The sequence below is a fragment of the Mus musculus genome, chromosome 5, assembly GCF_000001635.26.
Source record: "Mus musculus strain C57BL/6J chromosome 5, GRCm38.p6 C57BL/6J".
NCBI lineage: Eukaryota > Metazoa > Chordata > Mammalia > Rodentia > Muridae > Mus > Mus musculus.
The window spans coordinates 67,715,241-67,738,755 of NC_000071.6; the positions used below are offsets into that span (position 1 = coordinate 67,715,241).

Sequence of the window (23,515 nt, forward strand, 5' to 3'; positions counted from 1 at the left end):
CCTATATCAGCTGGGGGTACATCGAGCTGCAGTAGAAAACTCTTCACAACGACACAGGGGAAGGTTCGGTTTTTCTCACCTAAGTCGGTTCGAGGTAGGTAGTGACTGGAAACTCAACCACATTTCCACGTTCAACTCTACAGTCCATCTAATATTTCAGAGAGGTTGTCCCTAGGCACAACTAGAATGGCTATTCTGAAGTGGAGAGCAAGGAGTCAATACCAAGTATATCTGTTTCTCATTTGGGAGGCAGAGCACAAGCCTCAACATATTTCCAAACAAGGCCAGTTGGACAGGCTAGGTTACAGGGCTGTCCCTAATTATGTATTTAGCTTGCCTAGCCTCCATGTAGAAGATGGGTGGGAATGAGTGCTAAATTAGCCCTTCAACAGCCTCTTCTACAAGTGATGGAGGGCCAAGTATATGAAAGGTACTTGTAGAGTAGGTCTATACATACAGCCCCACCTTTCCCCTCACCCCTTGTCTAGTGACACCTGATTCGTACAATGAAGTCAAGTTCAAATGTTACTGCTTCTTTTAGCTTTTGGCACAGAATTCTGCTAACTTTTTTTTTTTTTATTATTATTAACATGTTTTCATTTACCATACAGATTGAGCCCTTACAATAGAAAAAAACTGAAGTCTGAAGTGGAACAAAATCTGTATGTGTTCAAGTACCAACATTATGTCACAAGTGGGAAAACCTCAGGTGACAGGTGGTGGTCAAAACGTTGGTGCAACAAGATGTGGATAATTATAACACAAAACCACCTTCAGTCATGTGAGTGAGGGGGTATATGAAAAAAAATGAATTCTGGGTTTAGATTTGGGACTCATTCCCAAAGAATCTCACGATGTAGACAAGTCCCAAATCTGGGAAGCAAAACAAAACAGCAAACAAAACTCTGAGACACTTGGGGTCTGAGCATATCAGGCAAGGGACACTCAACCTGTGTTAAGATCAGGCATTTGAGTGTGGGACTCTGCAAGGTTTGCTGAACTGTGGGGTCGTGTTATTTATTTTTGCATTCCAGTGGCATTGAGAGTGAGTCCTTAAGTGACAGACAAGACAAAATCCAAAACCAAATGTTCCAAAATATTTCTACCATTGAGACCATGTTTTTCTCAATGTGCTCCGAGTCCCCTGGATAGTTGTCAGACACACCTGATGCACAGCACTTAGAGTGACACAGAAACAGAAAGGCACATCTCCTTTTCAAAGAAGATAGTCTTGTACTATCTTGAATAGGTAGCAGATTTGAAATCTATCATAACCTGATGAATCATTATCACCAAGCTCAAGGAGAAGAGGCAGAGAGGTTTAATGTCCACGATACAGCCGTGCTGTTGCTGTATTCTACCACGCACACAGCGACCCCATCAACCCTTGTATCTACTTTAGGGTATTTGCAGTTACATCATTCTGGCTCATTTTCCCTTGAGAATATATTCAAGATGAAGTTGTGCTCACATCTTAAATATCCTATGGGAGGTTTGATTCTAAGGGAGGCCATTTTAACATCAATGGAGATTGCTCGGAAAGAAACCGTTGGACGTGTCTAAACTAAAAAAAGATTATCTTTTGTAATGTGTTTCACAAAACACTAGGGTAGCTAGATAATTAGTGTGAGTCAAGATACAAACACAGTCATGTGCATTATATGAACACATATATTTGTGTAGTCCCCAGCTCTCCTCTAGGGAGGAAAATGAGCTCAGAAAATATATAGGTGCACATTACCACACACAAAGCTATAAAAATGAAATGACTTCACTGGAGAGATCGTGTTGAAATCATATTTGAAAGAAGGAAAGAGTTTGGTTTTATCCTGGCAAAGGGAGACATTTCCAAGGCAAGCAAGAATAATTTAAAGAATCAAGTCAGTCAGGTGTGCCACAAAGGTGGTGAGCAGAATAGAGCGGCGTGTGTAGCTAGTAACTATTCTTTTCTTTCTTTTCTTTTTTTATTAGATATTTTATTTGTTCACATTTCAAATGTTTTCCCCTTTCCTGGTTCCCCCTCTGCAAACTCCTTATCCCATCTCCCCTCCCCCTGCTTCTATGAGGGTGCTCCCCCATCCACCCCCCCCCCCCACTTCAGTGCCCTAGCATTCCTCTACACTGGGGCATCAAGCCTTCACAGGACCAAGGGCCTCCCCTCCCATTGATGCCAGATAAGGCCTCCTTCAGTCCTTCCCCTAACTCCTCCTTTGGGGTTCCTGTGCTCAGTCTGATGGTTGGTTGCAAGCATCCCGATCTTTATCAGTCAGGACCTGGCAGAGCCTCTCAGGAGTCAGCTGTATCAGATTCCTGTCAGCAAGCAGTTCTTGGCATCCTCAATAGTGTCTGGGTTTGGTGTCTGCTTGTGAGATGGCTCTCCAGGTAGGGTAGTCTCTGGATGGCCTTTCCTTCAGTCTTTGTTCCACTTTTTGTCTCTGTATTTCCGTTAGACAGGAACAATTGTGGGCTAGAATTTTGGAGATGGGTGGGTGGCCCCATCCCTCAACTGGTGGGGGGGGGGCATGCCTAATCTCTGGCTATGGTCTCAGCAGGTTCACCCTCCCCTTTGTGGGGTGTTTCAGCTAACATCATCCCTGTGGGGTTCTGGGAGGCCCTTGCTTTTCTGGCATCTGGGACTTTCTGGTTGCTGCCCCCCAGCTCACCATCCCCCATGGCTACACAGTGGGTGGCTATTCTTACAGGAGTTTTTACATGTATGGTAAACAGTTGTGAGCATCCAGCAAAACTGCAGCTGTCCTAACTGGGTATGAATAAAGAAGCACTCACCCCAAAGGCTGTTCATTTCCTTTCATCCCAAGAGCCCCTGGAGAATGGCGGTCATCCCCACCATCACGGGAAGCTCAGCCGGCTCCTGTCCTTTGCGTCTGGTATCTTTTATGGTGAGATTAGGATCCTGAAGGATAGGCTGCGTTGCTTTTGGAAATTAATATTTTAGCTACACAGCTATCATTAGGATAAAAACGATGTGAACTTTGCTTTTCCCGATCACTGCTCCAAAGTGTTCAGGCGGTAATCAATTTCATCTCAAATATGTATTACCTTACACAGATGGCCATTAGTGGCCACTGTGGGAATTACATATTCAGAATGTGTTGAAACACCAGGAAATTCCCATGGCAATATGAATGAAAAAAAATCCTAAATGCTTATTTTACTCTCAAAAATGTCACCACGCTTAAAGTTATAAAGGTTTCGGGTTGATGACTCTGACATACTATGCATTTAGTTATTAAAGAAAAATTGTGAAATAATATTTACTTACCTACAAAAGCCCTTAATAATCTTATTTTTTCTTTAGATGTTTCTAAAGTATGCAGTCTTTTTTCTTTTTTAAAGAAGGGGGAGATAAATGTAAAATTTCTACCCCAGTGAACATAAAAACTTTCATATAGAATATTTAAGAACTTCAAGTATATGCCAGTACCACATATTAAGATGGATAGAGAAACTGTGTTTTTCCTGTCAATGCATATAGACTTTACTAAGTAACAGGCCTTCAAAGTGACCTATATTTTCATATTAGCAAGTAGGTCATCAGTATTTGGACTGTTACGTTTTAAATGGGGGAAATAGAATAGTCTATTCACACTTCTGAGTGTAACACGGTCTGTTTGGCAGCAGTTTCTCTAAAGATAAAGATACAATACTGATATGCAGAATTTTACCCCTGGAGTAAATATACACATAACCCAGCAAGACACAGTAACCCTGATAGACTATGTCTAGGACAGTGAGGTGTTACTAACACCTAATATTTCCTAAGGAGAAGAAGGTTCTAGACACCAGGAGGTCGGATACACTATCTAGAGTCAAAGAGAGGAACAGCTGACTTGACTGTAGGAGAAGAGCAGCAACCCGTGCCAGAGGAACCAGGTGGGAGAGTCTGATGATGCAAACACTGGGTCTTTAAACATTTGCCTCTGACACAGCCTTTACAGTTCTTTCCTCATAGAATGAGTTTCAGCCCCAGTGCTGAGCCACCCAGACAGGGCTACCCGATTCCCTCTTTCCACACACAGGTCCCAGTTTCATATTTAGAGATTAGGTGCTTTACACAGGTACACTTGTTCGTTCGTTCGTTCGTTCGTTCGTTCGTTTGTTCATTCATAAATGTTATGCAAGAGATCAAAGCAAGATATTGGAGATACAACTGTGAGCTCTTTGCATCATGAAATTTAGAACTTATCAAGCAAGCCAGTCATGGTGGCTCATGCCTGTAATCTTGGCCCTCAGGACACCCAGGTAGGAGGACCACAGTGAATTGGAAACTAGGTGGGGCTAATGTCATGAGTTTGAGAGTGATAGCCTATCACTGAGAGAAAAGGAAAAAAGTATGGTTAGAAACTTTCCTCTTAAACTCTGCCTTGCTTTGCCTTCAGTGAGGGTAATTCACCTCAGCAGGCATTAGAATCCTTAGGGATTCAGTGACACATTATGGGGCTCCACACACAGAACTAATTTCTCATTTGACCAGAGCTCACTGGAAGCTTGGGACTGTGCAGTTCCCTATAGCGTTGCTGGTCTGAGGACCTCACTCTAAGAACTGTTGGTCTGGAGCCGGATATTAACCTGCTTTTCTCTAAATAATGATAATGATAATAATAATAATAATAGTAATAATAATAATAATAATAATAAATAGTTCAGGCTCAGAGGGTCACAATTTCCTGAAGGAACTAAATTCTACCATTATAATATAAAAACAGCTAAAGACAGTATGTAAACAGACGGAGGTAGCTATGCTCCAGTAAAGAAAGCTAGAGGGTGAATGTAGCCACCAGGCTGGCAGGAGCAGACCTGAGACTGTAGAATGCCTGTAGTTGCTCCATCCCTGCACCTGCCTCCTTCTTGATAGAATACTCTAGCCTCGTTTAATATCTGCCTTCTCTGGGATTGCAAGCTTGTACAACCACTCTGGAAATCAGTCTGGCGGTTCCTTAGAAAATTGGACATAGTACTACCAGAGGATCCAGCAATACCTCTCCTGGGCATATATCCAGAAGATGTCCCAACCGGTAAGAAGGACACATGCTCTACTATGTTCATAGCAGCCTTATTTATAATAGCCAGAAGCTGGAAAAGAACCCAGATGCCCCTCAACAGAGGAATGGATACAGAAAATGTGGTACATTTACACAATGGAGTACTACTCAGCTATTAAAAAGAATGAATTTATGAAATTCCTAGCCAAATGGATGGACCTGGAGGGCATCATCCTGAGTGAGGTAACCCAATCACAAAGGAACTCACACAATATGTACTCACTGATAAGTGGATATTAGCCCAAAACTTAGGATACCCAAGATATAAGATACACTTTGCTAAACGCATGAAACTCAAGAAGAATGAAGACCAAAGTGTGAACACTGTGCCCCTTCTTAGAATTGGGAACAAAACACCCATGGAAGGAGTTACAGAGACAAAGTTTGGAGCTGTGACGAAAGGATGGACCATCTAGAGACTGCTATATCCAGGGATCCACCCCATAATCAGCTTCCAAACGCTGACACCATTGCATACACTAGCAAGATTTTGCTGAAAGGACCCAGATATAGCTGTCTCTTGTGAGACTATGCCGGGGCCTAGCAAACACAGAAGTGGATGATCACAGTCAGCTATTGGATGGATCACAGGGCTCCCAATGGAGGAGCTAGAGAAAGTACCCAAGGAGTTAAAAGGATCTGCAACCCTATAGGTGGAACAACATTATGAACTAACCAGTACCCCGGAACTCTTGACTCTAGCTGCATATGTATCAAAAGATGGCCTAGTCGACCATCACTAGAAAGAGAGGCCCATTGGACACACAAACTTTATATGCCCCAGTACAGGGGAACGCCAGGGCCAAAAAAATGGGAATGGGTGGGTAGGGAAGTGGGGGGGGGTATGGGGGACTTTTGGGATAGCATTGGAAATGTAATTGAGGAAAATATGTAATAAAAAATATTAAAAATTAAAAAAATATCTACCTTCTCCTTGGTCTGGCTTCCAGTCTTCCATTCCCAGGTCTTCCCCACCCACCCCACGCCCCTGTAATCCTACACTTCAGGAAAAACTTCTTAACTCTAACATAGAGTTATCATCAGAGTAACACTGCTTCACATTGTAAGAATGCAATGTTTGTGATCCATTCAATAGCTGACTGTGAGCATCCACTTATGTGTTTGCTAGGCCCCGGCCTAGTCTCACAAGAGACAGCTATATCAAGGTCCTTTCAGCAAACTCTTGCTGGTGTATGCAATGGTGTCATCGTTTGGAGGCTAATTATGGGATGGATCCCTGGATATGGCAGTCTCTAGATGGTCCATCCTTTTGTCCCAGTTCCAAAATTTTTCTCTGTAACTCCTTCCATGGGTGATTGTTCCCAATTCTAAGAAGGGGCAAAGTGTCCACACTTTGGTCTTTGTTCTTCTTCAGTTTCATGTGTTTTGCAAATTGTATCTTATATCTCGGGTATACTAAGTTTCTGGGCTAATATCCACTTATCAGTGAGTACATATCATTTGAGGTCTTTTGTGATTGTGTTACCTCACTCAGGATGATGCCCTCCAGGTCCAAACATTTGCCTAGGAATTTCATAAATTCATTCCTTTTAATAGCTGATTAGTACTCCATTGTGTAAATGTAGAATGCCAGGGCCAAAAAGTGGGAATGGGTAGGTAGGGGAGTGGGGGGGAGGGTATGGGGGGTCTTTTGGGATAGCATTGGAAATGTAATTGAGGAAAATACGTAATAAAAAAATTTAAATAAAAAAAGAATGCAATGGTTGGGGGCTGAGGAGACACCCCATTGATAAAGTGCTTGCTGAGCTAGCATGAGGATTTGAGCTGGATCTCCATGATCCACCTAACATAGGAAATAGCCAGAGGCCGCCTGACTGTCACCACGTGGCGTAGGCGGTGGGTACCACCACAGTGGCACAGATGCCAGTTAAGATACCACTGTTCTTGAACTTTAGTGATCCTGGGACCGGCTGTGCCTGGGACCGGCTGTGCCTGGGACTCTCAGTTCCGTACCACAGCTGGTTCTCAAAGCCAGCCAGGCTCCTCTGTGGTCTGCACTGTGCAGGCACCGGCCTCTGGGCCTCTTTTTCTCAGCATCCTTCAGCACATCACATTGTGGTTTCACTTACAAAAGAGCTCCTACTTCTTCCCTTTTAGTTCAAGCTGGGCTAGGGCGTTAAAACTAAGGACATTAATTCACAGGAATGCTTGCTGGATGCTTCTGGAGAGATCACGCAACTGGGTCATTCTTCTAAGGCCAAGAAAAAGGCTTTGACTTGATGTTTTCTTCTGAACCACAGAAATCCCATTTGAACTCATAAACCCAAGGGCTTGGCAAGTGAGGCCAGAACTTCACACACCCAGTTGAAAAAGAATCAGGCTCTGAGAAGCGATTTGGGTGTGGCTAGGAAAAAAAAAACAGCATATCTATCTATCCTATCTGAGTCAGACGCCAGCCATGCCCAGAGTGAAAAGTCCACCAAGGAGAGCTGGTAAGAAAGGAGCACTCTCACCAGAAAAGGGGAGCACGGGATCAGAAATGGCAGGAAATCATGGGTACTCTAAGATCACAAGTTGAAGGGAAATCATGAAAATTGTTATGTCCATTTTTAAGGCGCATACTACAAAAAGTATCGTCTGCCTCGCTTACTAAATGGAGAAGTCCCAAGTGAGCCCACTCTTACCCCAAATGCTGGTCTAATGATTATACAACTGCACACTTTATTATGCTTCATTTTTTTGTTTCCAATATTTTTATATATTGTTTTCTTTTTCAACCGACCTGGCAGCCTCACATACAGACTCTCACCATGAGACTGGAATTAAGACAGAACTTTGTTTTCAATCCCTGTTCTGCCAGCTGACAACATGGATATATCCCATAGCGAGTAACTTAAGCTACCTGGGAATCCTACTTTCACAACAGCAAGAAGAGAGTAAAATTACTGATTTGATAGTATTCTTCTGGGGATGAAATTAGATAGAGCATCCCAAACTTTTTGTGTAGTATAGGAGGAAAAAAAACTTGAGTAGTTTTTAACCAATATGACTGGGTGGTTTGGATAGGTATACCCCCCCCCCCCCCCATAGATTCATGAGTTTGAATGCTTGGCTATAGGGAGTGGCACTATTAGGAGGTGTGGCTTCATTGGAGAAGGTGTGGCCTCCAGAAAAGTGTAGGTGGGCTTTGAGGTCTCCTATGCTCAGGCTCCATCCAGTATGGACTCTAGTCGCCTCCTCTAGTCTTTGGATCAAGATGTAGAACTTTTGGGTCCTCCAGCACCATGTCTGCCTGCATGATTCCATGCTTCCCACAATGATGGTAATGGATGGACTAAAGCTTTGAAACTGTAAGCTAGCCCCAAATTAAATGGTTTCTTTTATAAGAGTTGCCTTGGTCATTGAGTTTCTTCACAGCAATAAATCCTTCACGAAGACAATGACGCATCTCCCAATGACATACTTGTTCAGAATATTAAAACTGATCTGCATTGTGAAAGTACAAAAAAGATGAGATGAACGATCGATCAGAAGGCCCACCATTTTTCTGACCATCCTAACGGACCATCTCGTACATTTACTTTAGAGATCCCTGAACTAAATACTCAGGGTATCTGGGAGTTGAGGTTAGTGGTACTGTTGCCTGACTCGAATGTGTGAAGCCTGGAGTTTGATTTCTGACACTGAGGAAAAAAACTCAAACAAACCAATCAGGGGAAGAGTAGAGGACATGAAGGTTAGACACTGTGCAGAAAGGGGCAGGACTGACTTGCAGATGAGCTGACAAGCTGCAGATGTTCTCAAGCAAGGAGTAAACCAGAAACTACCAGGATTCTCAACTGCACAGTCCCCAATACACCATGTAAACCTTCACTCAGCTTTTAGTACAAACGAGAAGTGGCACTTGCAGCTACTAAGAATAGACGTGGTAGTTTTATCTGAGGAGGCATTCCACTGTGATTCCGAAGTCTCCGTGAACCTGGCAGCCATTGGCATTCAAGAAAAGTCCTGCTTTCTATTAAGTTCAGAATTCCTCTAGGAAACTCTTAAGTCGCTTCTTGCCACATGCCACAAGGGGCACAAGGCTGTTGGACTCAGTCACATGGATGTCACGGTTGGTCTGCATTGCACCACATGGAGGCAATCTATAAACATCCTCAAAATATCAACTAGATGTTGAGGGAAAATAAGGGAGATAAAGGAGAAAATAAAAAAGATTATGACTTCAATATACTATCTTAATACCTTGTCTCAGTGTCCAGGGCTCTATCCCTGGTTAGAGTTGCACTTTGTGTGTACGTGTGTGTCAGTGTGCTGTTCCTTTCCAATCACTAAAAGGAAAGCAGAGGTTTTTGCTTAGCTCCCATTACTATGCTTTAGGGCCCCTTATGCATCAGAGTTCAACATATTTGTTTTTGAGTTTTTTCCAAGCATCTTCTCCTCCTTTTATATATAAGTAACATGAGAAGAGCACTTAAAAAAGTGAATGCGCCTACATTTCTAAAGAATGAATGGCATAAAAATTACCTCCTCGTTTCCTAACACACTCCTAAATTGATCCTTAGTGGCGCCATCTTGGAAACCCAGGTCAGCACACACAAAACTCGAGCTAGGGGGCAGACTCTCATTAGGAAAACACCTACGAGGCTCTAGTTTCTGAATAATTTACTTGACTGAATAATTCATTTATTCGTCAAATATTTACTGAGTGATTAACACAGGCCAGATAGTCAAATACCGGGACAGAGTGAGGAATGTGATGAACACAGTCACCGCTCGCAGGAAGCCTCAGTCTAGCAGGCGATTTATGTTAATCACAAAGGAGAGATGATACCAAAGTTATAGCGTTCTGACTTCACTCCTCTGCTCATAAAGGACCTTCTGGCCCATAATCTGTTTTTGGAAAAGAAATGTCAACAGATGGAAAAAAAATGCTCATTTTGAAAAGCATATTTCCCAACTGAAAACTTGAAACAAAAGATAAAACTTCTGTCACCAGGGAAATACTGTGCCTCTCCAGGCTCAGTCTGTATATATGCTGCATCTCGCGTGGCTTTCTCCAACTCTTGAGTACATGACCTGCTTTTGCACGGCAGGCGTCTACATTTAGCAGCAATGTGAAAGACGTAATTTTTTCCTATTGAAGCAAATTAATATAAATACTAAAAAAAAAAACCAAAACCCTATAGCTACTATGAAAACACACAAATTTCGACCGATGATTTAACTTAATTACGTGAAGGTTAAACCAGAGGCCTGTGTCCTGTTAATTTCAAAGGAATATAGCGGCATCATATGAGGATGAGGCAGAAGTAATTTACATGCCTTACAAATGTTAGAATAAAATTAAAAAGGCAGATTACAGTAAGCAGGAGAGAAACTTCATAGAGACAACCACCAGAACTTCCAAACCTCCTGATTATCATTACTTATAATCCTTTCTGATCCATAGAATTAAATGGATCAAAAACTTCAGTTTGTTTTTAAAAATAGTCTGTTGTTTTTGTTTTTTTCAAAGCAAAGCGCACACCTGAAGCGGCTTCTTCGTAAGGTGAACTAAGGTTGACTCTGAATATAGTGCCTGTCCTCCCAAGGAAGGAGGCGAAGGGCAGCAAAACAGGGTGAGTTTGTCGTTTGCAAAATGAGACAACTGTAAATTCTCTCAGGTGGTGACAAAGAGAAGAGGAGGTGCTGCGGACCACAAAGTGGGTCAAGACAGCGGGGAGGACCTGTCAGGGCGCCAGCCCCTCCGTGTCTTAATCCTCTCTACTTTCTAACGGCTGAGAAACTTGGCCTTTCCCAGTAATAAACGCCACCGTTCATCTTATACTCAGTAACTAAGTACTAGTAATCTACTCTAGAAACAACTCACGGTATGAGAAGTTTTTATTATTCTGAAGAGTCTATGATAGGAATGCAAACACTAGCACCCAAACACCATAAACGCTAAATCCCAAATCTTCTCTAATGATAACTGTCCACAGAGAGGACAGTATCGGGGACAGTTTTAAGCCTCCCACATTCTATTCTCTGTGGCATGGCCCTGGAGAGTAAAGCCAGTGGATTCTAAGACATGGATGTCTTGGAAGAAAAGGAGCAGTGTCACAGTAAAGGATGAATGGCAGTATTCTCTTGGATGTGGCCTTTTTGGATCAATCTATCATCCATCTATCCATTCATCCATCCATTCATCCATCCACCCACCCTTTGAGAAAGGGTCTCACTATGTGGCACCAGCTAGCCTGGAACTATCTATGTAGAGTAGGTTGGCTCCAAACAGCCGTCCCCTTTCTTCTGCCTCCTGAGTGCTGGGCTTAAAGGCGTGTGTCACCACGCCTGGCCACATAGTTTCAAGCTTATGTAAGAGTTATAACTCCCAAAGGAAGAGGGGGTTTAACTCAAATTTAAAAACCAAGTCTCTGGTTTGGACAAACAGTGGAGGGATATGAGAGTTTATAACCACAAGTTTAATTATACTATAAAAATTTCACTTACTCTGTCATATATTAAAAATATTGTTTTTTAGCAGAAGCTCTCCAAATCTCTCCACTTTTAGAATGTTTTTGGTGTAATGTGATTACTGTGTGTACGGCACCATGTGTCACTCATTCGAATATACTCGGCAGCATCTTGCATGACAGTGATGCTCTCTGATCCTTTTAAGAAGCACAGTCCTAAAACACCCACACACAGATGTAACATAATACAGTTTTCATGTTGCACTCAGTGGTGCCCGGAGTCCTGGGAGGCTCCTCATGGACCACCATGAGGCACGGTGGAGGCAGAGGAGGAGTTGAAGCCGCTCCTCTCTACCCTTCACGCTAACCGGAGCAGCTTAGCTTTCATCAGTCGCGAATATGATTTACCAATGTTTTGTTTGGGAAATGGACTCTGCTCTAAAAAGCAAAAGCAAACGCGAAAACCGCTCTCAGGGTTTAGAAATGAACCGTCTTTCCACATGCAGTCCAATAGTACTTGTCTACATGCGAATGGATTCCAAAGTCATAAAGAACAGATTGCACAGCCAGTGTATCTCAGACAAAGATGAACTCGGAGGCCGTGACAGCTAAATTTACAGCCAGGTGAAACGTCTCTGGAACTGGTGGTCTCTTCGGTGTCTCGCTGGGCTGTTTGCAAAGGTAGTAACCACATCTTCTGAATGCCAACTCGGCTGATTTTAACAGAGGGGAACCTCAGACCAACAGCAGAGCCATCCCGCTCAGACTCACACACACACACACACACACACACACACACACACACACACACACACACAGATGCACACGTACACACACATACAAAGCCCTGCCATCCTCAAAGGACTCTGCCTAGTCCCGAAAATACTACTGCTCGCTAACTGGCAAAATATTTTTTTGCAGAGCTATTTCAAAGCTTCCTTCAGACCTTCCTCCAAGTTCCTCACTTAGGGAATCTGGGCAGACCACAGTGGTCTCTAAAGAGGCCTATGTTTGGAGTAGGAACACATACAAAATGCTGTTCTTACTTGGAACAGGCAGGCTGAGGAAGGGACTCTGTCTCCCTAACATTCTACATTACAGATTTCACAACAAGAGGGTTACCACGAATGTTAAAAATCAGTTAGCTCTAAATTCCCCCTTTCATTCCTATAAGGGACAGTCTTTAGGAGGTATCTGTATTTGTATACTATTTAAGGGGCCCAGGAAACTTAAATTTTAATGTAACTCATGATCGCCATCTGCTGGATAATGGTTGAATGTGTATCCCAGTTAAAAGTTTTTAATCATAGATGTGTATCATCTATGTGCATTATTAAATAATATGTAAGTATAAGGGACATGTAATATCCCATAATTTATGTAAGAAACAAGCTATCATCCCTAAACTTATTACAGTATTTTATGGAGACAGGAGCATACTTTGAGTTACATGTAGCAATTACATGTGTCTGAGAAGAACCTCCTGCTGCTGGAGTAAGATGTTCCCTAGTGTTCCATGAAGGGGAGGGTGTGGGGAGGGTGTGAGCGAAGGCGAATTAGTCCTCAGAGGTCTTAGTCCCATTTGCCTTCCAACATGGGAAGTACCTAAGTTTCCTAACAGAGAGGAGAAAAATGCCAGCTTTTCCACCTGCTGGCAAGATCCAGAGAGCTCCACCTCAGAGGCTCCCTGCACCTCAGAGGCTCCCTGCACCTCAGAGGCTCCCTGCACCTCAGAGGCTCCCTGCACCTCAGAGGCTCCCTGCACCTCGGAGGCTCCCTGCACCTCAGAGGCTCCTTTTATCCCATGCTGCACACAGGTAAGACACTGAGGGAATCCAGTAACTGGGCAGAGACTGACTGGCAAGTTTAAGCTACAGTGAAGGCCCTTAGATACATTAGAGCACAGAGGTCTGTCTGATAATCCTTTTTTGAGCTCTGTGACCTTGGTCTAGTGTCTTAGCCTCTCTGTTACCTGGGTATCCTCATTTGTAAATAGGGATAATTAGTTCCTCAAAAGGACTAAACATGTCAACAGACGAAAGTGCCACTGTACCGCTAGGCACACAGTAAGGACTACACAAAGTGTTGGTTGTCGTTAATTAAGGAGACAAGAATTCTCGCTCCAGATGCAGCTTCAGTCACAGGATATCTACCGCTGTCAGCCCGAATAGGCTTTTTTTGTTTAACTGTAAAATGCAGGCATTTGACAGAGATCATAAAGGAACACAGTAAGTAGTTACAGCCCAAGTGAGTGCAGGAGAAAGGACCAGGCCGCTGACTGTTCTACTACAGTTTATTACAAATCCACAAAGCTATATCATTTCATATTACATAAACATAGTAATTACACATAACAGACACATCATGTCTGCGTCTGCATATGTATGTGTCCGTGTGAGCACACTTGCCTCTGTGCAGATGTCCCCATGTGCTTAAGTAAGTGGCTGCCTTTGTGTGTACCTGACCCAAGTCTTCAGTGGTGCAGAAGCAATGGGATACACTAGCGGGAGACTGCTTGTATTCAGAACCTACTCATGACGCAAAACAGCGAAGATCTACATACAATAACAGCTAGTCCTTGGGCCCTTTCAGAAAGCTATTAGACTATCTTAAGATGTATTAATTTATTGATCGCGAGACTCGATCATAAGGCTTGTCATTAAATAGATGAACACAGGTAGATAGGAAAGGTGAAAGTGGGCTCCTTGGATTGGCAGCTTCATAATCACAGAAAGTACTGTGCGAAGAACTCGAAGACATGGGAGCCAGGAAGGGAAAAGGAGAGGCCTGGGAGCCCTATAACATACCCGAACCAGCATCCATTTAGAGAACTTCAACCGTAGGCACCTCCCATCCTGAAGGCATTAAACTGTTAAATAAACTGGTAAAGATCTTTCTCTATAGGTCTACCTTCTGTCCTTCCTGGTCCATGCCACGAAAGGAACTCGGCAAGCCCCTAGACAACTACCCCTTTACATATACTGGTTTCGCACTTTACTGGTCCCCAAGCAAAGAATGGACATTTGCGGAAACGCACTCACTGTCTGAAGGTGACAATGTTCCACGCACCTTTTCAATTAGTTCGTAGCTCTCCTCCAGCTTCAGCAGCCTGTTCTGTACCGACGTGGATGCGCGGTGGTAGACGGCCCGCCACTCCTCGAAGTCGCTCTCAGAAATCTCAGCCACAGCAAAACACAAAGTCCTCAGCCCTGTAAAAGGCAGCACACCCAATAGATTTCGTCGCTAGCCTGATGCTCCCATTATTTAACAAGACCCAATTTTGAGTAGTCTCACTGAGTTTTAAACAATTTGCTGATGTGTCCATTTAGCTGTGACAAAACCTCAGTATCCAATGTCTAGAATGCTCTCCCAGCTTTTGAATTTTGCACCTTCCTCATGATTCCCAGACCCTCGAACCCTTCATCTACATGTAGGGTAACTTTCCTAAAAGCTTCATCTTAGCAAGCTGCTCCCCATGATGGAAGTCCCAAACCTGGAGTGTGGCTAACGCCCTGCATCCATTTCACCATACTCCTGGGCCACCCAGTTCCTGTGACAGACGTGGGTTCCCTGCACAGGCTATCCATTTTACCTTCCTTTCCCCAGCACCCCTTCACTGGCTGCAAGACAGCTCTACCTCCTGAGAAGGGGGCAGAGAAGAGCAGAGCTACTGACGACTGGATCGCTCCGCTGAACCTAATCTGAGGCACTGCATTACAGCACAGGTTTCTTTCCCTCATTTGGAAACTGGCTGGAAGCTTACTTGCAATGGAGCAGAAATATCCTTCAGCCTGAGGTCAGAAGGAATGGGATAGAGATTAGGGGTGGGGTGGGGTGCCAAGCCAATTGAAATAGAGGAACTAGAACCTGTGTAATACTGTTAACCAGAGTGGAGGTGTCCAGACTTTAAGACCACCTCCCCAAACATGCAAGGCCTGTATGTTGGGCAGCACAAACCTGGCATATGGGGCCAGGGGCTTGTAGACGTCTGAATTCTTGCATTCTTGGGAACTTGGAGAAAATCATGACCTTATATTCAGAAGCATCTATCTATCTATCTATCTATCTATCTATCTATCTATCTATCTATCTATCTATCTATCTATCCATCCATCCATCCATCCATCCATCCATCCATCCATCCATCCATCCATCTATCTATCTATCTATCTATCTATCTATCTATCTATCTATCTAACTATGTCTTTAAAAAATATTCCTATCCTTTCAAGCCTTGATTATGGGGAAACAACGACATGGGCAGGGCCATGCAACAGGAGTGAAAATGGAGACTGGTGATTAGATTAGATTTGATTAGCAATCAAATGCTGTGGTAAGATTCTATACATTCTGCATTAATGGGCTGAGAAGTTTAATGACTTCCACTCCCACTCACCAGATCGGCTCCCTAGACCCTGTATTGCTTGCCTCGTACACCATCATGTATTTCAGGAGGCCAGCTACAGGGATGATGTTATTTACCACAGACTCCAAGGCCTTAGATAGACACTGGCATGTAGTGGGGCTTAATAATAATAATATTTATGTAATCATATATGTAGCCATTTCTTTCTTGTTATACAGATCACAAAAGCTCAGTTTTTTTGTTTTTTTGTTTTAAATTTCCCTTAGCAAATTCCATGAGATGCAAGGTAAAGCATTTAGATGATATCCATTCTAAAAAGTGGCACAGATTTAAAGGCCTGACTCCTTCAAATGGGGACAAGGTCTCTTGTCTCTCAGCATTTTAAATTTTTGTTTGTTTTGTTTTGTGTTTTAAGAAAAACTGTGTGAATGTCTAAGCATAGGAATATCTAAATTATCACCAATAACCAATGGAGTAAAACTGCCAATAGCCTTGCAAAATATCAAAGGCCTATGATTTCTTTGTGTTTCAATCCTGTTCTTTTTTTTTTATTTTTATTTATTTATTTATTCATTTATTTATTTATTTAGGTATTTTCCTCGTTTACATTTTCAATGCTATCCCAAAGGTCCCCCATACCCACCCCCCCCAATCCCCTACCTACCTATTCCCCCTTTTTGGCCCTGGCATTCCCCTGTACTGGGGCATATAAAGTTTGCAAGTCCAACGGGCCTCTCTTTCCAGTGATGGCCGACTAGGCCATCTTTTGATACATATGCAGCTAGAGTCAAGCGCTCCGGGGGGTGGGGGGTGAGTACTGGTTAGTTCATATTGTTGTTCCACCTATAGGGTTGCAGTTCCCTTTAGCTCCTTGGGTAATTTCTCTAGCTCCTCCATTGGGGGCCGTTTGACCCATCCAATAGCTGACTGTGAGCATCCACTTCTGTGTTTGCTAGGCCCGGGCCTAGTCTCACAAGAGAGAGCTATATCTGGGTCCTTTCAGCAAAATCTTGCTAGTGTATGCAATGGTGTCAGCATTTGGAAGCTGTCAATCCTGTTCTGTTTCCATATCATGCTCACCTTCTGTAGCAAACTGTTCCAAGTGTTTTAGGGTGATTTCTTTGTACTTTGAGGTCTCTGCAAGTCGTTCATAAATTACTGTGTCCTGGAAAGTAAGCAGAAGGTTTGGTGGATTAATTAAGCATCCCGAATTTAATAAGATCGAGATCAGCCACATTACTGGTTGCTGTGCAAACATCTCCCAGTGTTTCCTTTAAAGCACTGAATATTTTTGTCTATGAGTAACAAGGACTCGCCAAAGACAGGAAGGAAGACGGCTGGCCCTGTGGGTTTTGCATCCATGGAATCAATCAAACACAGACAGAAAATGCAGCTTGGCCTGGACGGTTGGGTCTGCAGAGACTATCACAGTTTTTCTTGTGATAATTCCACCAGCAGTATGGGAGTACTTTTCACATGTTTATATTTCAGTAAGAATTCCAAGTCATCTAGAATTGGCTGGAAAAAAACAGAGAAGGAACTGGGCCTGGTGGCCAACATTTATAGTGGAGGTGGGAGGATGTCTGTGTAATGTACAGAGCACTTAGGGAAGAATGGTCTAGAACTCAGGGAACGTTGGGAAATGCTGACCTGACAGGGTCTGTCCTATGCAGATCTGCCTTGAGCTAGAGTCTCAGTGGCTGCAGGATGTGCATAAAATTTACCCAGCTTTAGAACCTTCCAGGGACAAGAGCACCTTTGGAGGTCTGTGCTATCAGATGGACGAACATGAGACATCCGTGGACCACCAAGTGTCCTGAGATGCCCCCTGGGGACGGAACGAGGACCGGCAATCAATCCCTGAGCTGCCTCAAACCGCTAATGATTCTGACACTGTCTCTAGCTTTAAGACTTGGTTGACTCCATTTGTAAAATAATATTCCTGGATTGAAAACAATATTACTTCTTTGATATTTCCACACAGTGTGTTTTGATCCTATCCCCCCACGCCCCCATCCCGACCTATGTTAAAGTCCCTTTGGCTTTAGTTTCATGGGCTGTTTCTCTTTCTCTGCCCCTTCCTCCTTTACAAATCGCCTATTGTTCCTTTTCGTTATTCGCTGGCTTTGGTTTAACGTCTCAAAGAACTTCAGTATTCAGCCTTCATGACTTTTTATGAGACCAGGAAAAAATAAATCATTTACCTGCAATTACTCTCTCAGTGGTAGTACCCACTGTGGGGTTTCTAGTCTTGGGGCCGAGATTTGGACGCTGACTAGTGGAGGATGATTTAGAGCCCTTGAGAGAAACACAACCAAGTGACCTCAGAGCAGATGGAATATCCCAAGGCCCAATTATGAATTTCTTTTCATTTTTCAGTGGTGGGATAGGAAGGAAAACAGAGAAGGGAATGACAGTTTGCAATCATGGCTCCTTCCTGGGAGGGAAAGGAGTATCCTGGAGTTCTCTGTCTCTCTCTCTCTCTTTATTTTTTTCATGTTCATGAAAATTTCCACGAGGTTAACAGAGGCCATTTTCAGAGGAAGAAAAATCTTTCAAACCTTGAAAAACAGAAGTGGTGGTAAGGAGGAGGGAGGTTAGGTTCTGCAGTAAATCTAAACATACTGGTGCTTAAGAGGGTCAATTAATTGTCTACATTCTTTGTGGTATTGAGGAGGCGAAGGGAGGAAATGTGGCCTTCTGTAGTAAAACGTGTGTTTTCAAGTGACAGTCACAAGTGGTTGGCCATGCTTGTCTGTGAAAAAAAAAATACTTAAGAGATACGTTTGGGGACACAAAGCCCTCCTTTATTTAGAGGGCTACATCAAGAGTCTGCCACATTTTCAGGAATGAAAAATAATTCCTTCGTAGATACTAGAAGAGGGACCTGCCATCAGGTCGGACTCTGAATTTATGGACAGAGTCTGGTTATCTTGTATCGTGGCCTTCAGGAAGGAAAGGTGGAACACCACAGTGACTGGATATTCTTGGGGATAGCATGGTAAAGCCAGATGCCTGGTACTGTGGACGAGACCAGGGCTTTGAGAAAAGTGAAACCCGTGGTTAATCATTTCTTTTTGGTGAACCTTTTTGTTTTCCTCTTGCTTTTTATTTTCCCCTCTTTTTTTCTTCTTTCCTTTTTTTTTATTGGATACTTTATTTTTTATATTTTTATTTCATTTTTTAGTTTTATGTAGCTGAGGAAAATCTTGAGCTCTGATTCTCCTCTTTCTACCTCCCAAGCACTGAGACTCTAGGCATGAGGCACCTCTGGCTCTTACTGTATTTTTGACTAAAATTTAAATTCAGATCTAGATTTAAGAATGTACTTTTATACACGTGTATGTGCACAGGTATGCACACATATGCATGTGGAGGCTACTGGTCAATCTCCAGTGCCTTTAGAAGATTCAATCTTACTTTTGTGAGACAGAGTCTCTCACCAGGTTGTGGAGCTTGCCCGTTGGCTATACCAACTATTTAGCAAGCCTCAAAGATCCTCTTGTTTCCACCTCTCCTATGATTACAAGCTCATGCTATTTAGTTGTTCCTTTTACATGGGCTCTGAGGATTAACTTTAGGCCCTCATGTTTACAGGGCAAACTTTTTACCTATTGAGATATTGCCCCAGCCTCACCTAAAATATATTTTTAAAAAGACTATTTGCATTTAGTTCTTTGTGTAGGGTTGAGGCCTAAGGAATGCTGGTGGTGGAAGAAATAGTCTTCCCCAGGGAAGAACACACAAAAAGGCCCCTAAAAACATTCTGTAGTGGTTTGAATAAGAATGGACCCCATAGGCTCCTATATTTGAATGCTTAGTCACCAGGGAGTAGAACTGTTTGAAAGGATTAGAAGGGCTAGGGGGTGTGGCCTTGCTGAAAGTGTGTCACTGGGAATGAGTTTATAGAGGTTTCAAAAGTCCACAATAGGCTTGCTCTCTTTTTCTGCCTAAGGATCAGAGTGTAGCTCTTAGTTGCTGTTCTAGTGCCTGCCTACATGTTTGCTCTCCCCAAGGAGCATGCAACCTCTGCAACTGTAAGCAAGTCCCCGACTAAATGCTTTCTGAGAGGTGCTTTAGTCATGGTGTCTTTTCACAGCAATAGAACAGTGACTAAGTCCATAGGAGCATGTCACCTCTGCAACTGTAAGCAAGCTCCCAACTAAATGCTTTCTAAGAGTTGCCTTGGTCATGGTGTCTCTTCACAGCATACTGTAGTCATTTAAGATTCCTGTAGGATCAAGTGTGTCCATCAAGTTTCTCAAGTCTTTCCTGGTTTAGAGTAAAATTCATGAATGAACTAAAGTTTTATTTGAGCAAATGGTATTTTTAATAATTGACTGTTATTGTAGATATAAACTGTAAACTGTATATGCTTCTATTTTTAAATTTAAAAATTAGCAAAACAAGGTTATCTTTCTTATAGAAGCTCTTAAGTCACTATGTCTTTATACTGTATTTTACATGGGACTTTTCAGTACTGTTTTCTAATTTACTAACTTTATTTTCCCCTCAACTGTGTCTAGAATTTACTCCATTAAAAATTAACAATTGCTTAAGATTTTGAATTCATCTTGCATGTGGAGTAGATACCCTCTCCGATTTCTTTTTGAATGAAAGTGGTTTGAACTTCTTTATTTGCCATGCTGAGCTTCCAAACATCCGGAGGTAGAGCGCTTTACCCAGATGGTCTAATCTGGAGCGGAAACCATGCCTCTCTGGTTATGGTGTTCACTGGCTCCTCTGGTGTGAGATTCCCACATATACCCCAAGCTCTGGAGTTTCCTGAATGCATGCCAGCCTCATGGTTTTCCAGCCTGAGCAGGGGTTGGCATGAGCTTTCCTCAGCCTCTCTGCATGATTAGAAAGCTCAGCACTTTAGTCTTAGCCTCAGAGTAGAGAAGCTGGCTTGCACCTGAGTTCTCAAATTAGACTTCAGGCCAGCTCAGTGGGAGAGAAATTATGCCTGGTATTAGAAACCTAGCCAACTCTCTGGCACTAGTGGTGCTATGGGTACTAGAGGAGAACCCACTACTGTTCCTAACTACATTCTAAAACTTGGCCTTATGGGAACAGCTAAGTGTAGCTCTTGCCTCACATTAGAGAAGCGTCCCTTTGTAGCAAACAGACCCCATGACATTAAACTACAACTGGTCATAATGTGGAAATCAACAGATCATGGGGGTCCATCCCTAGTAGATACATTTACAACATAACACCTGTAACTACGGCTCAGGGAATATCATAGAAGAGGTGGGTAAAAAGACTGTAGGATCCAGAGAACCAAGAAGTCTGTTGTGAGATTGTGTCTCCTAGAAATGGCAGGGAAGCTAAACATGGAAGGGTGAACTCTCATGGGGTCCCACCCATAGACAAAGAACTACATGCAACCAAGGATTCTGGGGCGGCTGTGTGAATGTATCGCTCCTACAAATGGCTCCTCTGGTGCGGCCTGGTTGCTAGGAACCAAACTCACGCTCTCTGGGAGAGGAGCAAGTATGCTTAAACAGTTGAGTCGTTTTTCCAGGTAAATTCACTCCAATTTCTTTTCCTGGGAAATCCAGGCTTCTGCACCTGATAGCCCCTATGTAGCCCCCCAGCTCTCTATCTTGATAAGTTGGTGTTAGTCCACTCAGCAAGCCAAGTAGAAATCCCCAAATGATCCCCGATAATCCTTTCCCTCAGCACCTGCAAACATCAATTACCAAGCCCTAAATCTTCCTCCCTGGTCTTCCCTGTGCCTGTCTCCATCCATCCCCAGCGGCTCCTGCCTGACAGAGTTGATAAGGCTCAACTGGAACCTCTGCCTGCCCCTGTTTGCAGCCCTCAAATCATCTTGCCCAACACTGTGGAAGAAATACATGCTCTTGAGCGCAGGGATGGACACAAACCCAACCTAACCCATCACCCAAAGCCAAGTCATACAAACCCTTCTTCCTGGTCCATGTTCAGCTATTCTGCATCAAACTACAAACCACGGTTCTCAGACATTCCTTGCTGTTTTCGTGTTTAATCATTTTTTACTACTTAGCCCTATTTCAGAGAGGGAAACAATACAACACGGAAGCTAATATGTGCAAACAATCTCTGTGAATAAAAATAAAAATCCAATGCTTTTTTTAAAATATAAGTTTCTGATGCTTTAATTCTTCCAATAAAAGTTTAGCAGTAGAATGTTCAAACTTCTTTTAAGAAGGAAGGGTGTGATTTGGGTGTGGTAAATCAGACAGATGCTAAGGATGGAAGCGGGAGCCTGGAAGATCTGTGCCACGTGACTTAGCACCACAACCTAATCACCTTTTTATGTTCTGGCTAGACTTAAGCTCTTGAGATGGCTTAGGTCTTATATTCACAACTCTAAAGATCCAGCTCAAAGCCTGGTGATCAAACATTCCAGATGAATACTTGTTAGATGTCCTCATCAATGGGATCACAAAACCCAAAGACACTGTACGACCAAATTCAGGAGACATCATGAAATAATTCTACCAAAGTGCTGTAAGAACCTGTGGCATTCAAAAACTGTGTTGCAAGGCTTTAAAACCAAGGAATTTCACTTTCTCAGGAATTTAAACAAAAGGGTTGGCTTTCTTAAGTTTAGTTTTCCAGTTCCCATGGGACAGAGCACAGCTATTGGGTTCATTTAAAACTGTGCCATTCCAAGCTGGAATGTGCAAAGGGCTTAGTAGGCAAAGGGCACCTCAGGAGGAAAATCCTGACTGATCTTAGCAAAAAGAATGGCCCCAGTTGGTGGGCTTCTCATTTTTCCATAAGTGTAAACATGTTTTAAATAGGAAAATTCAGTTGGAATACACAATACTATCTCTGCCAATATAATCTACTCACATTCTGAAGCTAACCAACAATCAGCAATCCTGTAATATTTAAAGCAAGACAAACAAGCCATACCAAATGAGAAATTACAGCAATAATTGTGAGCCAACCCTCTCTCCATTTCTACGGTCTTTAGGCAAGTAGATTAAAATTGGAGTGTATCATTATATCCTAATACAATTTAAAAATATTTTCTGTATTTAGTCATCTGCTAACATAGCTAATATAACACAAACCTCAAATATCATGTATTAAAAATTGAATTACGAAAGTACCCCATGCCAGACTTTTTCAATGCATCAGATTTACCCAGAAGGAATTCCACATTTCACCAGCAGAGGCTGAACGCACTTACTATAAAACACCAACAAAAGTGGATGTCATCAGCTTCGTGCAAAACATCTGTGTTACATTTCCATCGCAGGATGCCTAACACGTACATTATAAGCCATCATAAATCAAAACCATAAAAGGCAGAAGTAAAACTTACAGCTCCTTTGCAGTAGAGCCGTAACTTCCCGGATGGAGTGCGAACCACCACCGACATCCTCTTCCTAGCACTGAAATAAAGAGATTTTCCATAATGGGCCATCATCCTGCAACTCCGCAGAGACGTGGTTCTCATGTACTGTACACATCTTAACGCTTACAGTGACCAAATTATGAGCCATATTCTTCCATATAGACAAATTATCTCCCGAGTGTACAACCGGGTGCCTTGGAAAGTTACATTTTATGCTTTTAAATCACCAGAGTATCATCTACTGTCCTAAAGGAATAAACAAAACTGTTCCCCAGACACCTGTAAGAGTTAATACCCTCTAGAGTAGCAC

At 42.8% G+C, this 23,515-nt stretch overlaps 1 protein-coding gene across 11 annotated transcripts in view; it reads right to left on the bottom strand.

Moving 5' to 3' along the window:
* Positions 1–23,515, bottom strand: part of Atp8a1 (ATPase, aminophospholipid transporter (APLT), class I, type 8A, member 1) — a 229,346-nt gene that overhangs the window by 97,102 nt on the left and 108,729 nt on the right. For all 11 annotated transcript variants that reach the window (NM_001038999.2, NM_009727.3, NM_001284345.1 and 8 more), the window contains 3 exons: positions 23,173–23,242; positions 16,929–17,013; positions 14,552–14,691 (listed from right to left, as the gene is read on the bottom strand). In NM_001038999.2, the coding sequence (NP_001034088.1) occupies positions 14,552–14,691; positions 16,929–17,013; positions 23,173–23,242 (295 nt within the window). The remainder of the gene's footprint in view (positions 1–14,551; positions 14,692–16,928; positions 17,014–23,172; positions 23,243–23,515) is intronic.